Source organism: Galleria mellonella, unplaced genomic scaffold (assembly GCF_026898425.1).
Source record: "Galleria mellonella isolate WM207_F2 unplaced genomic scaffold, CSIRO_AGI_GalMel_v1 utg284, whole genome shotgun sequence".
Lineage (NCBI taxonomy): Eukaryota > Metazoa > Arthropoda > Insecta > Lepidoptera > Pyralidae > Galleria > Galleria mellonella.
Window position 1 is genome coordinate 201,971 of NW_026442065.1, and position 17,242 is coordinate 219,212.

Genomic DNA, 17,242 nt, shown 5'->3' on the forward strand with positions numbered 1-17,242 from the left:
TGAAACAATACAAAAAATCTCATGGCGGAGGGGTACTTGTAGCTGTTAAGAAATGTTTTATATCTGCCGAAAAGCCGCTTTGGCAGTCATCTCTAGAGGATATATGGGTTAGCCTAAAATTAAAATATGTGACTTTGAATATATGCACAGTATATTTGCCAAATTATATACCTAATGACGTTTTTAAAGATCTACTTGGTAATTTTGAAAATATTATTGCGACATCGTCAGACCAAACACTAATAGTAGGTGATTTTAATTTTCCTGAGATAGATTGGTCCAGTAAACGATTCACATTTACAACTAATGTTAAAATTTGCGCTTTGCGAGAATTTATGAATAGAACAGACTTATCACAATCTAATTGCATTGTTAATAATCAGGGCAAAATACTGGATCTTGTATTGAATAATAGTCAAACACCTTGTATTGTAGTAGAGGCTCAAGAACTTAGCCGTCGCGATAACTTTCATCCCCCAATTGAAATCACATTAAACTATGGTAAGCAATGTTTTTTGAAGGAAAATAAAACTAATAAATATAGATTTTATAAAACTGATTACTTAGCATGCAACTCAGAACTTGAGCAGGTACATTGGACGAATTATTCAGATCTTGATTGTGATGATTTTTTACTTGTATTTTATAATCATTTATGGGAAGTGATCGAAAAGTACACTCCACTATCTAAGTCTGGTAATTCTTGGCCCACTTGGTTTTCTCATGCATTAATTAAAATATTAAAAGAAAAAGAGAAGTTTCATTCTAAGTTTAAAAAATACGGTAATCCACGCGATTTTGATACTTATTCAATGCTTAGATCAAGATCTAAAGCGGAATTTATTAAATGCTATAAAAAATATTTAGAAAGAACTGAAAATAATATTAAAATGGATATTAAAGCTTTTTGGAAATATACAAAATCAAAGAGATCAACAAACGTTTTACCAAGTCAAATGCATAATGATTCTGATCTAGCAGATAGTGGAGGCGATGTTGCAAATTTATTTGCAAAATATTTTGTATCTGTTTATAATGCTCACTCGAAATATAGTACTTATATACCGAATTTCCCTGAATCAAGTAATACCATCTCTTCTGTTATTATAACTGAATCGGATATCGAAGCAACTATAAAATCTTTAGATGTTACGAAGGGAGCTGGTCCAGACGGTATACCACCTATTTTTGTTAAGAACTGCAGGAAAGCTTTGGTAAAGCCACTATGCATATTATTTAATAAAAGTTTAAATATGGGCAGTTTCCCAAAATTATGGAAAATCGCCAAAATTGTACCTATTTATAAAAAAGGGGATAAAACAGATATTAAAAACTATAGACCTATTAGCATACTTAACTGCTTAGCAAAAATTTTTGAAAGTATAGTTTATAAACATATTTATTTTCACATGAAACCAGTTATAAGTAGCAAACAACATGGTTTTGTTACAGGCCGTTCAACAACCACCAACCTTTTGACATATATACATTATATCAATAATAGTTTTAATAAACATGTGCAGGTTGATTCGCTTTACACAGATTTCGCGAAGGCCTTCGATAAAGTTGACCACAATATTCTTTGCCGTAAGGCATATCATCTTGGTATTCACGGAGATCTTCTAAGATGGTTAAATTCTTATATTTCTAATCGAACACAATTAGTAACGGTTCAAGGTTATGATTCAATTCCCTATGAATCCACATCTGGAATTCCTCAGGGTTCAAATTTGGGACCTCTGTTATTTATTGTGTTTATTAATGATCTTGTAGAATCAATTTCGTGCAAATGTATTGCCTATGCTGATGATATTAAAATATATAATGAAATTTCAACTATAGAGGATTGTTTTGCTTTACAGAAAAATCTTAATAAATTACATGAATGGTGTATAAGTAATAATATGTACTTAAATATTACAAAATGCTACCTTATAACTTTCACTAAAAAGAAATTTCCGATTCAGTTTTCATATAATATTAATAATGTTTTAATGAGTCGCCAAACTGTTGTCAGGGACCTCGGAGTATGGCTGGATTCAAAGCTGACTTATTCACATCATTACGATTATATTGTCTCAAAAGCCAATAAAATGACTGGTTTCATTTTCCGAACCGCAAAACCTTTCCGAAATCCAATTAGTATATTAATCCTTTATTTTGCGCTTGTTCGAACAGTTTTAGAGTATAATGCTGTCATATGGTCTCCCCAATATAGCACTCATATTGATAGATTGGAAGCTGTTCAGCGGCGCTTCCTTCGTAATTTAAGTTCAAAGCTTGGCATGAGACGTAAGCTATCTACATATGAAAGTCGACTAAATTTTTTTGGTATTACTACGTTAAAATCTAGACGTTCAATCCAAGATTTGAACACGCTATATAAAATTATAAACGCAAAGTGGGATGCTATCGATCTATTAGGCCATGTTCCGTTTAAAACAGAAGGTAATAAGAGAATATTAAAATTATTTCATGTACCTTATTGTAATAACAATGTAACTTTTAATGATCCTCTCTTCCGCATGTGCAGACTGTATAATAATTGTAATGAATTGGACATTTTTGCTTATAATTTAAATTCTTTTCTTAAAATGGCAAAAGAAGTGTCTGAGTTTAATATATAATTGTTCTCATTTTCTATAGTTATTATATATAATGTTGAATCTAGTATAAGCTAACGCTGTGCGTAGCAATTAATGGTATACAATTTTAAAACAATTAATTATAAAATTCATTATATTTAATTTAATGTGAATTGTAATACTGTTGCTGTGCCCAAATAAATAAATAAATAAATAAATAAATGCTTTAAATAAATTGTCTCCTACAGTAAATGAATCAGCGCTCGTTACAGCGTATCATGGTATTACTGCTTCAAATTTACGGTATGGCATAATATTTTGGGGAAATTCAACGAAGAAAGAATTTGTATTTAAAGCTCAAAAAAGGTGCATAAGAGCCATGTTTAATCTTAAAAATACTGATAGTTGTATGCCGTATTTCAAACAATATAATATATTGACAGTACCTTCATTGTACATATTTGAAGTGTGTGTATTTGTTAAAACTAATAAGAATTTATTTCCACGACTTTCAGAAATTGTTAAACGCAATCGATGTGATAATGATAAGTTATATCTAAAAAAATCTAGTACAAAACTTATGCACGATAGTATATTATGTATGGCACCAAAAATCTATAATAAAATACCAAAATCTATAAAGGATGCACCAACTAATGTATTTAAGTATAAATTAAAAAAATTCTTAATTGATAAATGTTATTACAATGTATGTGAATTCTTTAATGATAAAATCTGACAAAACGAATATTTATTTATAGTTATTAACTTAAAAAAAAAATAAAGTTCCATAATTATATTTTTTTACTATAAATGTGACATTGCTGATTTTTCTTTTTATATAAATGTGACATTGCTGATTTTTCTTTTTATATAAATGTGACATTGCTGATTTTTCTTTTTATATAATATAAATGTTTTCCTATATAATTGTAAATTTGTATACCTCGATAGATGGGGTTGATTATAGAGGACTTATATTGTTTTACCATCCATTGTTACCTATGTATCACAAAATAAATAAATAAATAAATAAAAACATTCGATTCAAATACAATTCTTTCTCCAAATCGAATTGCGTGACATAGTCACGAAAATATTCGAAGTGGGAACCGTGTACTTTTGGATGGCGCTTAAAAAGTTTCATTTTTACATAGGATCGTGTGGGAGCGTGCCATAAAAATAATTAACCTCGCACATAACAATGTTTCGAATGTTGGCCAACGGTAACGCGTGCCCACACGTCGTGGACGTATCTCGTATCTCGTTATTCTGAGGTTTCTCGTGCGACTTTAAAAAGGTTCCTAAAAAATATTCCCAATTCGGTGCCACTTTTTGTCTGTGTATTTGCGCGATATTTTCACCGTATTCCATGCGTTTTGTAATTGATAGTGGGTCCTGTCTGTTGTAGGTAGTTTTGTCAACTATATTTTGATAAGTTCATCTATTTTTTTATATATATTTTAACATATTATTTTATTTATATTTGTTTATAAAATTAAATTACTGTTGTCACTAATGATTTTGTGTACTTAAATATAAAATTTAAATAGTACGTTAGGTGTAAATAATATAACTTTTTAAAAAGTAAGTTAAAATAATTTTTTAATGGATTAAGAATTTTTTGAGGTTACCTATTATAAATATAAATTAATATATAAAATTTATATATATTAATTATAAATTAATATATAAAAAAATATCAAATCTTTGAAGTATTCCTTTAGATATTGGTTCACGACAGTGTTGTTAAAATTATGTTAGCGTCGTCGCTGTACATTATATTTCCTCGGTTTAAAAAATTTATTAGCATTGCATGGTAATTTATTGAAAAAAAATATCAACTTTTTAAATATTTTAATATTAGAGTTCTTGCCAGATTTTCTCTATTGAAATTTGCTCAATTAAAAAAAAAAAAGGGAACAAAGACATGTCTTGTTTGAACTTACATAAATTGTACATATTTTCAATTTTGATTTTGTTAAGGTGTTTCTTCTAAAATGAGTTAAAGAGATTAATTCAGCGTCAGCAACGCGCGCGTAATGCCTCTGGTATTACAGGTGTTCACAAGCTACGGTAACCGTTTACCATCAGGCGGGCTGTATGCTTGCTACTTCAGTTGTATAAAAAAATAAATGAAGTCTCACAGTCACCATACTGTGTTGTATGTACATTTGTAATACAAAGGAATGTGTTAAAATACTAGATTATTTTTAACTTATCATAAAGTCTTTCATGTTCAACACCTAATTATAATTCCATCACGCCCCATGCCGCCCGTCAATATAGATCGCCATCTATTCTACGGTGTGACGTCACACAACCTGCTCCCAAATACCATCAGTCACTTTCACTCGCATGCCAGATCGTCTGTCCGTCCGTCGTGTACACGCGACTAATATGTATTGTAGTTCTATTACATATTTGGTTCTATGCTCTTGTTGAACTTTATGATCATTAAGATCTCCGTAACAAGTCTGAATAGGTAAATATAGTGATAGATTTACTGTTTCAACAATCCGTTTCAACAAAATGTCAAACTCGTGAACGAGGTGATTTATTTTTTTTTTTTTTTTTATACAACTTAGAATAGTAATCAAGCTGACGGTCCACCTGATGGAAAGTGGTAACCGTCGCCTATAGACATGAGCAATACCATGGACATAACAGAGTATACTGTTTCGCCCATGATACCCCTCATGTGTTGCCATTACTGAGGACTAAGGTGTTAATCCTCTGTACCCTGTAAATTCACGCCATATCCCACCCTTCAAACCGAAACACAGCCATGCAAATACCACTGCTTTACGGTTGAAACACGAATGGGACAGACGTACCCAAGCAAACGACTTTTGTACAAAGTCTCTCTCTGGTTATTTAACAATGGTAATAGACAATAAATGTGTCTAACAACTCTACAAAGGGTCACATTGGTGAGAATATTTGTTATATGTGTATTATTACCGTCCTTTTAGTTCGTGTTCGTTATATAAACGTATTTATTTTGAAAAGACAAAAAAAACAACACACCTGAGGTTTTTACTTATACATACATTATAATAATTTAATTACAATTTCCATCATTTATATTATGTTATTATTCATATTGTTAACATCTTTATTCATTTAATGACATTTAATAATTTAATTCTATTTTAATGTTTATCAAACACAAAGCATGCCGTGGTTGCCTATAAATGTAAGAACAGTTAGATCTAATCTATCAGTGTATTGTATTGAAATGTTTCGTACAGTGGGATATGGCGTGAATTTGCAGGGTACAGAGGAATAACACCTGAGTCCTCAGGAATAGCAACGCATGGGGGATATCATGGGCGAAACAGTATACTCTGTTATGTCCATTGTACTGCTGACGTCTATAGGCGACGGTTATCACTTTCCATCAGGTAGGCCGTCAGCTTGTTTGCCATTCTAAGTTGTATAAAAAAAAATATTAATAAGGATGCTGAGTGACTGAACGATCGACACATAAACGTTTAAATATATGACATATAAACGCACAGCCGAAACCGTTAAATCTAGAATCTTGAAGTTTTGTTGATAGCTTCTTTATATAGCATAGGTGAACAATAATAATGGAATTATTGAAAGAATTTCAACATCTAAAGGGATAGAACTTGTGTTCAAAATTTGTATGGAATTTTACCAGTTTAAAAGTTAGTTCAAAACAAGAAGTAGTTTTCTTTTGAGGAATTCACCACTAAAGCGGTGAAATAGTAATTGAAGCTAGAAGTTCAAAACTTTAGTTTTAGACTTCTGATTAGAAATAAATAAAAAACTTTTCAGTGTTTTTGGAAATTTCACACTTAAAGAAAGAAAAAAAGAAAGAAAGAAATTCTCTTATTTTTTAAGTTAGAAATAAATAAGTTTGTTTTTAGGTTTTTCATTTAAAACATTACGTTTTTCAGCAGTTTTTACTAATTCTAGCTTTAGAGTTATGGCTTGAATTAGATGAAAATTTGTAAGTAAATTTATTAATTTTCAGGAAAGAAGGCTAAGATTCAAATTTACAAATATTTTTGCTAAGAAATGCTTTATCATATTTGAAAATACCGTTCTCCAAAAAAAGTAAAGGGGTTGAAAATATAAAATGGGGATATACAATAACCGAAAAACAACTGTAATTTATAAGACTGAAACAGAAAATGTTTTTTGTGAAATATCGTATACCGCACGCGAATGAAGCCACAGGCAAAAGTTAGTTAAGTATATTTCTCATTCTACAGCTCAATAGACACAAATAGAAGAAGAAAAAATAGATTATACAGAACGGTGGCGATATAGCAATACTACTTACTATAACTGGGTTAAGGCACCTACCTACACTGACTTGGTGAAAACGGCTCGCAACTTTCGCCAGCGAACCACACCGGGCCGGCTAAGTGATGTAAATCACTCGTATCATGTTTGTGGCCGTTGTGTCGTATTATATCATATTTTGATAGTTTAGTGCTCCAATGTGAATTGATTTGGTATTGAACTTGACTTTGTTAGTGTTGTACGCATAGGTATACAGTAACGAGCGCCATGCTTCTGTGTTTCCGTTGAATTTAGGTTCTGTAAATTTCGGGCGACTGCTGTTGATGGACAGGTGGCAAAAACCAATACACTTTTCGATGTCGGAATTCGAAACTATAATACCTATTGATTGACTAACACACATGTCTAAATGTGCGTATTCGCAAAGTATAAAATTTGAACATAGCAATACCATATAATAACGTAAATGTACAATAAATAAGAATTTTTAAGCAAGATAATGGTAGTATTTATCATGTGGTTCCGGCGTAAAATAGGCCACCCTTTCTTTTCCCGTGAGTATCGTAGGGGTGACTAAGGGAGGGTGAGATATAGGCAGCAGCGTCCCTCTTAAAACATCTCCAAAGCCTAATTGCGGTGGGGGGGGGGGGAAGGGATTGTTAGTAATGCGGATTACCACCCCAATTGCTAACAATATACCCTAACAGATCGACCTTCCTGTGGTTTCCCCTGGATACCATCGTGCTGAATTCCAGATATATTCATCACGATTGGCTAACCGACCTGCCGTTTCATTCTCACCTATTATCCCTCACTGGTGCCCCGCCAGTATATACCGATAGCGCAGGCGGGTTTACCATTCCATTATCATCCATAAAAAACACGAACTGCGGTTACCAATCCGCCTGCCAAGCGTGGCAACTACTAGCAAAACCCCTGAAGTTGGAGGCCTATGTCCAGCAGTGGACAGTTAAAGGTCAATATGATAATGTTGAGGAAGGAACCTATCTAATGAAATACCACTCACTCTCTTATCAGTGTCTCTTATAAAACACACCAGGATAGCTGTTTAAAGTAACCAGTTAAAAATAAATATTTGTTGACATTCCTGCTGACATTGTAAAATGAATAATGAAAATCGGTTCAGAATTGGTGACGTAATCGCGTAACATTCACACAAAAAAAAAACGGTTCAGGTGCGAGTTGAATACACCTCGATGTGTGAGTTCATATCTGTGTACAGAGCCCGAGGGTTCCGTATGTAGGTAAAATTATATTTATTTTATTTCTTATATGAAATAGACACTTTGTAGTTATTATTGGTATTACAATTAGTAATTCCTTACTGCGGGGCATAATTGTGGTTTTAAAGTGGTGTGGTTAAAAACTACTAAAAACAAATTACTAAATTTGTTTTTAGTAGTTTTTTGATAACTTCTCAAAAACTGTGTTAATCAGAAACACAGTTTTATTGCTTCTGAAATATCTTTATAAATTTTTAATATTTCATATTTTTTTAGATCATTAACCAAGGATGTAAAAGGGGAGGTGGGGAATGATATTTTTTTACATTTTAGATTATAAGTAAAATAAAAAAAAAAATATTCGTGAATGTACAAATGATGTCCTTTCTTTATGTTACTCCACATGGATTAGTAAAATTATTTTGATATTTAGGAACAATATCATCGTCATCATCATTTCAGCCATTACCCGTCCACTGCTGGACATAGGCCTCCCCCATAGACTGCCGTAAAGAACGGTCCTGAGCCACCTGCATCCACTGACTCCTTGCAACGCATTTGAGGTCGTCACTCAGTCGTCTAGTGGGAGTCGTCCTATACTGCGTTTGCCTATACGGGTTCGTCACTCAAAAATCTTAAGAAAAAATATATGTTGTTTTAATTATTTCTTTTGCAATATTTATGGACCAATGATATTTAAAGTCGTTTGCTTAGGTACCTCTATCCCTTTCGTGTTTTAACCGTGAAGCAGTTTTGTTTGCATGGCTGTGATTCGGTTTGAAGGGTGAGATATGGCATGAATTTATAGGGTACAGAGGAATAACACCCGTCCTCAGGAATGGCAACGTATGAGGGGTATCATGGCCGAAACAGTATAATCTGTTATGCCCGTGGTACTGCTCATGTTTATAGGCGACGGTTACCACTTTCCATCAGGTGGGCTGTCAGTTTGTTTGCCATTCTAAGTTGTATAAAAAAAAAAACTATTCCAATTTTCAAATTAATATCATTTGTAATTACTGAGATAAAACACAAAGCCGCATCGTAATAGATAGTGTACCATTTTAGTACGGAACCCTAAAAACTAAAAGAGTTGAAAACCTTTTGGGAGTCGTTGATTTTGAAATGAAGTTAAACACTTGATAGTTTCACATGACACTTATTAGAAATCAGAATGCGTAACACTGCTCAGTTAATGGATGTTTTACTGGTGCGTACCGAGAAATGAACGTTATGTTAGATCGCAGCCGTCTGTCACTTTGTATTTACATTAAATTTGTTTCAATTGAACCTAATAAACATGTAAACAAACACATATTTGTATTAAATAGCTGTTATTATCTGGGGGGAAAAGGATTGTTAGCAATGGAGTTTGACAGCCCCATTGCTAGCAATATGACTTATTAGGTCGACCTCCACGTGGTTCCCCCTGGAAACCATCGTGAACAATTCTTGTTGAATTCGTCACGATGGGCTAACTGACCTGCTTTATCCTCTCCTATCATCCTTCACTGATACCCCGCTGGTGTATACCGATAGCGCGGGTGGGGTTACCATTCCATTATCATCCATTTAAAAAAAAAATTTATTATCTTTACCTATCTCAATAATGAAGTATTCGTGATTCACTGTTCATCCCAAAGGTTGACGGGTAGAGAATGCTACTAGCATTAAGCTTGCCTTTTGTACCTTATTTTAATTTGGTCAATAAAGTTATTTAAATAAATAAATATTTGATCCGCCCATAAAACAGTCTTCCAATGTCAAGTAGTAACATGGTATAAATAAAAAAAAAAATGGTTAATCGATTGAGTATTTCGTTTTGTTATTTAAATTTAGAATGTTTCTGTGATATTGGGGTCGATTCTGAATCGTCACTTTTATTTTTCTATCTCTGTAATAAAAATTTCAATTCAATACCTTACAACGAAATCTTTATTGTAAATATTTATATGAATGTATTTTCTAATAGAATTATGTTAATATTATTATAATATCAGTTTGTCGTGATGTATAAAACAGTAATTTTGCGAAATAATCATATTAAAATATAAGGTTGAGAGATAAGAGAAATTACGCTACAGAATCGACCCCAATGTCAACGAAGCATAACCGAATTTCGACTATATGACAATTGAATATTTTTTTTTATTTTTATATATATTATATATTTGAACAGAACTTTCAATAGTCTGTTACAAAAGAACTTAATAAAAATATAACCAATTTTTGCTGAGTCGAAGTCGTTTGATTAGGGCATTCGAATGAGCTTTTAAAGTAGCTATTTTATTTTTAAATAGCTTAATGTTTTCTCAATTCCAAATATTTTTTTTAATGGTCGAAAATGGAATGGTAGCTACGCCTACAGTATTGGCAAACTCTAGTGGAACATCAGTGAGGAATGATATGTGAGGATGAATGCTGGTCAGTTGGTTTAACGTGATGAATTTACGAATCAACCACGATTAGTTTCAGAGGGAACCGCGTGGAGGTCGACCTGACTGGGCATATTGCAACTATAGGGTTGCTAGATCCTATTACTAATAATCCCTTCCCCCCTCTCAAATTCAAGAGGTGCAAGAGTCAACGCACAAACTCAATTTCATTTTTATTATATTGATAAGCTTTATAAATGTATGGGTTTGTAAATAAATTATTTATCCTGGTCACATCCTTCACGTATCCCGGTCTCGCGAATTACGCCGCGGGTAAAAGCTAGTAACATAGAAAACAGAAATATCACGCCTTGTGGCTCTGATAGGCCGAACTCGGCCAAAGCGTTGCGACTTTATTATTCAGAACGCGAGACGTTTCCGCGTAATGTTCACACACTAGTACTTGGCTGCGGTTTTACGTGATACACGGGTCGCCATTAGAAATTTATCTGTTCATCCTCAGAATAATGCAGTTTATTGAAAACTAGTAACATCCCACGCATTTTCTCACATATGTTGCGGTAAAAGGTGATTATCTTTGTATCTCTTCACAATTCATCACAGTGAAATTCAATGAGACATGCTTATATTAAAGTAATTAAATCTATACTTATAATAAATCTGTAGAGAGGTCAATTCTGTACATGAAATATATTTCCAAAATAACTATCAGCGGGTGATTAGTGATCGATACTGATGCCAAAAATGCAATCAGTAAAATTTTTGTCTGTCTGATAGATAGATAGATAGATAGATAAACACTTTATTTGAGCCATTTATGACACACGTAAATTAATAAATAAAATGATACAATCTGATTATTTACATTTTTTCAAATATAAAACAACATATAAAACAAAAAATGAATATTGGAGATATGTTTTCACCAAGTGTGTCGCAGTGACCCAAAAAGGCTACAGCTCGATGATACTTTTGCTTAAAAGCAAAGCACTGATTTTCAGCTGCAACCTGAAGTAAGGCTACACGGACGCGACGGATTTTAACGAAACTTGGTACAATTATTCTTCATACTGTTGGGCAGGTTATAGTATCACTTTTTATCACGTTACGATCAATAGGAGCAGAGCAGTGAAGGGAAATGTTAGGAAAACGTGAGAAGTTACTCCATTTTTAAGCTTTTGTCGCGTGTGCAGCCTTAATAGTCACTTTTTAAAATGTAATAATGTCCACCTGTGCGACGCCGGGACAGGCCGCTAGTTATAAATATAATTGTGAGAGACCGGTGCCTGAGATAGGTATAAGAGTACCTGTATTAAAGGTCACAAAATGAATGAGATTTCCTTATTATTCAGTTCAAAATAATGTATTACTTTTTTATTATTATAACTGCCATTAACTGTTCACTGCTGTAGGGGAGGTAGGGGAGCATTGGGCAGTCGGGAGGTTTGGGCACCCCCTCATTTCTCCAAAACTTTCATAGATATTTTTTGTTTTCTACCACAGCACTATACTTTATTCACTAGCAACACCGCTTATCTAAAGTGTCAGCTGTCATTTTACTTGGTTGTCAAGTTACATGCGCGTAACGGTTTGCTGCGTACAGAAGTAAATATTTTATTTGTGATTTGATGTAACTTATCAAAGAAATCTGCAAGAACGTGTAAGTATCTGTGTTATCTTTTTCTTTTGTGTTTAATGAATATTATATTTGCCTGTAAATTAGGTTTCTACATTTGATAAAAATAATCTTATTCTAATCTATTTGAAAAGTGAGGTTATGGGGAGCATTGGGCACGCAGGTAGGAGGGAGGTTTGGGCATGTTTGGCTCTGTTTTTAGTGTATTTTGGTGTCTTTTTGCTATGCCTATTGGATTGAGTGGTTAATCATTTCTTTTTAGGACAATGCCGTTTTCATTTAAAAAGAAAAATAAGCGACGTGAAATCCCTAAAGATATTATTTTGCGCGCATTGGAAGAAGTTTCCAAAGGTGCTAAAATTAAAAGTACTGCGAATAAATATGACATACCAAGATCTAACCTTCAAAGGTATATCAAGCAGGGTGGTGTCGTAAAAGATAATTCTTGTAAATTTATATCGTCTCAAATATTCACAAAAGATGAAGAAGAGAAAATTTCGGAATATCTTGTAACATCTTTTAAACTAAACCATGGACTATCAAAACTGAAAACACGCGAATTGGTTTATGAATACGCCACTGCCATTAAAAAGAAAATACCAGATAACTGGACAGAGAAGAAACTTGCATCCAAAGACTGGATAAGGGGATTTTTTAAAAGACAGCCTCAACTTTCGATAAGGACACCAGAGGCTACCAGTCTGTCACGGGCCACAAGCTTCAATAAGACAAATGTCGGAAATTTTTTTGAAAATCTTAAAACTGTGTATGAACGGCATCGCTTCGGCCCTGAGTCTATTTACAATATAGACGAAACTGGATTATCAACGGTGCAACGAACCCAGAAAGTGATTGCTCTCAGAGGCACTAAGCAAGTTGGGCAAGTAACGTCAGCTGAAAGAGGGACGCTTGTAACGGTTTGCTGCGGTATTAATGCATTGGGTAACTCAATACCACCATTTTTCATATTCCCACGGGTTAATTTCAAAACATATATGCTAAATGATGCCCTTGTTGGTTCAGATGGAGCAGCACATCCTTCAGGGTGGATGACATCACCAAATTTTTTAAAATATATTCACCATTTCGCCAAACACGCAAAACCAACGCCTTCATCGCCAGTTCTTTTGCTGCTGGACAATCATGAGAGCCATATTTCAGTACCAGTTCTCGATTTTTGCAAACAATCAGGCATTGTTTTAATGACTTTCCCACCACACTGCAGCCATAAACTGCAACCTCTAGACCTGACTGTCTATGGACCACTGAAAACTTATTATAACACTGCTGTAACAGATTGGATGGTAAGCAATCCGGCCAAAACAGTAACAATTTATGAAATACCAAAATTAGCAGCAAAAGCCATTCCACTAGCATTCAAGTTGCAGAATATTCAAAGTGGATTTGAAAAATCTGGCATATGGCCATTGAATTCAAATATTTTCTCCGATGAAGATTTCGCTTGTTCTTTTATAACTGATCGCTGCTTGTCGGAAGAGGGTAATGTTCCTTCAGAACAATCTATTTCAGACCAACCTGTCACTGAACAGCCTTCAACAGGGGAAAATCAGAGTCTAGAGGATCGTACAAGTTCAAATGTGGAAGTCATTGGGCCATCTCAACTGGAATCTCCCTCTACAAGTCAAATTAGTGGCACTGTCAATGTAACACCTGATGTAGTAAGACCGTATCCGAAGGCCGGCCCCAGGAAATTGCAGGGTATGAAACGGAAGAAGGGAAAAACTAGAATATTGACGGACACACCCGAGAAAAGACTTATAGAAATGGAAGAAGAAGAAAGACAAAGAAAAAATAAGATCAAAGAGCTCAACAAAAATAGAAAATGCTTCAAAAATACAGGACAGAAAAAAATTCCGAAACTTGCTGATGAATTTACTTCCAAACTAGAGAAAAACAGGAAAATTAGCAGCGATGATGAAATAGAAAATGTTTCAGTTTCTGACGAAACCGTTGTTGAATCGGAAGATTTTGATGAAGACGATGTGATCGTTCTGGATAGAAATTTCCAGATCAATAACTTTGTATTAGTGAAATTTGACACCAAAAAAACTGTCTACCATTATGTTGGAATAATCGAAGATGTTAATCAGACGATGGCAACTGTAAAATTTATGAGAGTGAGTAAGTTAAGAAATACTTTTATATTTCCTGACATCGAGGACGTAGCCAGTGTCCTCCTGGAGGATATAAAGACAAAATTGCCTACACCAACGACATGGATGAAACGTGGCAGCTTAAAATATAAATTTGACAAGCCTCTATGGATCATACCAAATATAAGATAAGTTTAATTAAGTCTAACATCGTGCAGTACTGATTCTAAGTCACATTGTTAAATTTTTCTAAAATCTATGATAAGAAAAAATGTTTGTATTACAATTTTTTATAGTAATGTTATATAATACTTAAGCCTAGTAGTATAGTAAAGCAATTTCGTGCATATTAAATACAGTGCCCAAACCTCCCTACATGGGTGCCCAAACCTCCCGACCGCCGGGAGGTTTGGGCACTTTGGACATGTGTTCGAAGATCTCTTGTAACTTTGAAACTAATTACAATATTGAAACTTTTCTTAATAATAATTACTACCAAATATGTGTGCTCCCTATATTAGGAATAAAATTTTGATTATGATAAAAAATAACAGTTTTATTAACATTTATGTAAAAAAGTGCCCAATGCTCCCCTACCTCCCCTACATATGTCTACCCCATAAGAGGGGTTTTGCCAATAGTTACCACGCAGGCGGGTTGGCAACCGCAGTTTTTTTTTTAATAGATGATAATGGAATGGTAACCCCACCCGCGCTATCGGTTTACACCGGTGGAGCACCAGTGAAGGATGATAGGTGAGGATGAAGTAGGTCAGTTAGCCCATCGTAAAATCCGTCGAGTAGTTTTTGTTTCTATAACGAACATGCAGACAGACATTTTACTGATTGCATTTTTGGCATCAGTATCGATCACTAATCACCCCCTGATAGTTATTTTGGAAATATATTTCATGTACAGAATTGATCTCGCTACAGATTTATTCGTTATAAGTATAAGTATAGAAGATAAATTTATAGACTCAGTCACGTACGGAAGTTATTTCTTTTTATGGAGGCAAGATATAAAACTACCTATAGGGATTTATATTATTTTATATATTTGCTTCTTGTCTATGGTTGTCAAACAGTAAATATCACTTTGTAATTCGTCCGTCAAAATAATAAAATATCATTAGTTATCGAGTGCTTTTACATGAACCGCCGAAATAAACATAAACATCAAGTGACACCGAACACCGAGGTAAATAGACACATTGAAATAATAATTAGAAACAATTAAAATATCATCATTTTGTAATCCAGCTTTTTGAGGTTAGAAGAAAGTGAGTCATCCATCAAGACATTGACATTCCATGCAAGTGTCAATAAACGTCAGCGCACAGGTTATCAACAACGTCAAATACACGTCAGTGTTGCCATTCGAAAAAAAAAATGGAGGGACAATTCAAATTACTTTTTGACCAAATGAAAATAGAAATGGAAAAACAAACAAACATTATATTCGAAAAAATGGACGAAAAACTGGAACCATTGATAAAAGAGAACAAACTTTTAAAAAATAAAATAGAAATATTAGAAAAGAAGATAGAATATTTTGAAAAAGAAAAAAAGAGAAATAACATTCTGTTTTTTGGTTTGGAAGAAAAAGGGGATTCTTCTTTGGAATTGCTCCGGAGGATCCAGGCAATTTTCGAGGCAGATTTGAAAATTGCCTTGAGCGCTGCTCATGCTATCAAAAATTCACCGTATCGGTCCTAACAAAGAGAATAAAATAAGGCCGGTTCTCATTAGTTTTACAAACAACTGGAAGAGAAGCGAGATATTGAAGATGAAGAAAAACCTTAAAGACGGGTATGTCACTGAAGACTTTCCTAAAGAAGTGTTAGAAAAAAGAAGAGAATTAAAGTCAAAACTAATAGAAGAACGTGCAAAAGGGAACACAGCATACATCAAATACGATCAGCTGGTAGTAAGGGAAACAAACCCAAACAAAGAAAAAAGGAAAAGAGACCAATCTTCTTCGCCGGTAAACCAACATCAGGCCAAAAAAACAGTAATTAATAATTCTATGATGAAGGAAAATAGAAAGAACGCATTTGATCTGTTGAGACAAAGATCTAATTCAATTTCTAATATTCCAAACCATTCCAAGTAGCAACTAAAAACTAGCAACCAGAGACAGAACAACCCCAATCCGGCTGGTCCCCGTGGGGTTGGACGACCACTACCCCCCCCAAAGAAATACATTACTATATAAAAATAGAAACTACAACAAGATACACATTGCAACTTTAAACGTTAGAACGCTTATGTCGGACAGCAAACTAGAAGAATTGGAAGAAGCCATAACACGTATAAAATGGGATATCATTGGTTTTTGTGAAGTAAGAAGAATAGGAGAAGAGATTAGAGAATACGAAAAATACATTTTCTATTTTTATGGTAAACAAAAAGGTATATACGGAATGGGATTCCTAGTAAATAAATACTTAAAAGATAAAATAATAAGTTTCCAAGGAATATCAGATAGAATTGCCTTACTCAATATATATCTAACAGAATCTAAACAACATTGGTCGATTATTCAAGTACATGCACCAGGAGAGAAAGATACAAAAATTGCGAAGGATAAATTTTACAGGGATATGACTGACTTGATGCAAAACAAGAAAAAGAACATAATCATCATGGGAGATTTCAATGCTAAAGTTGGTAGCAAATCAAACAAAGATGAATTTGTTTTAGGAGATTACAGCAGTGGCGACAGAAACGATAATGGACAAAGACTCGTAGACTTTTCTTTTGCTCACAATCTTAAAATAATGAACAGTTTCTTCAAAAAACGTAAATCGAGAAAGTGGACATGGCTAGCACCAAACGGCAGAGATAAAAATGAAATTGACTTCATACTTACAAATGAAAAACATATATTTGAAAATATTGAAGTACTAAATAAACTAAATTTTAATACGGATCATAGAATGGTAAGAGGAGTTATAAAATGCATAAATAACAAATCAAGAAAA

At 33.6% G+C, this 17,242-nt stretch overlaps 2 protein-coding genes across 2 annotated transcripts in view; one reads left to right on the forward strand and one right to left on the reverse strand.

Annotated features, from left to right (window-relative positions):
* The window catches only part of LOC113517666 (protein spaetzle 4), a 37,608-nt gene that overhangs the window by 11,736 nt on the left and 8,630 nt on the right, over window positions 1–17,242 (reverse strand). The gene's annotated exons all lie outside the window — the stretch shown is intronic.
* LOC128200836 (uncharacterized) lies at window positions 12,076–14,860 on the forward strand. Its single transcript, XM_052895535.1, has 2 exons — window positions 12,076–12,166; window positions 12,405–14,860. The coding sequence occupies exon 2, from the start codon at window positions 12,409–12,411 to the stop codon at window positions 14,446–14,448; it is 2,040 nt and encodes a 679-aa protein (XP_052751495.1). The 5' UTR covers window positions 12,076–12,166; window positions 12,405–12,408; the 3' UTR covers window positions 14,449–14,860.

What these genes read in the sequence shown, in the direction of transcription:
- LOC128200836 (XM_052895535.1), top strand. Translation starts at nt 12,409, where the DNA reads ATGCCGTTTTCATTTAAAAAGAAAAATAAGCGACGTGAAATCCCTAAA.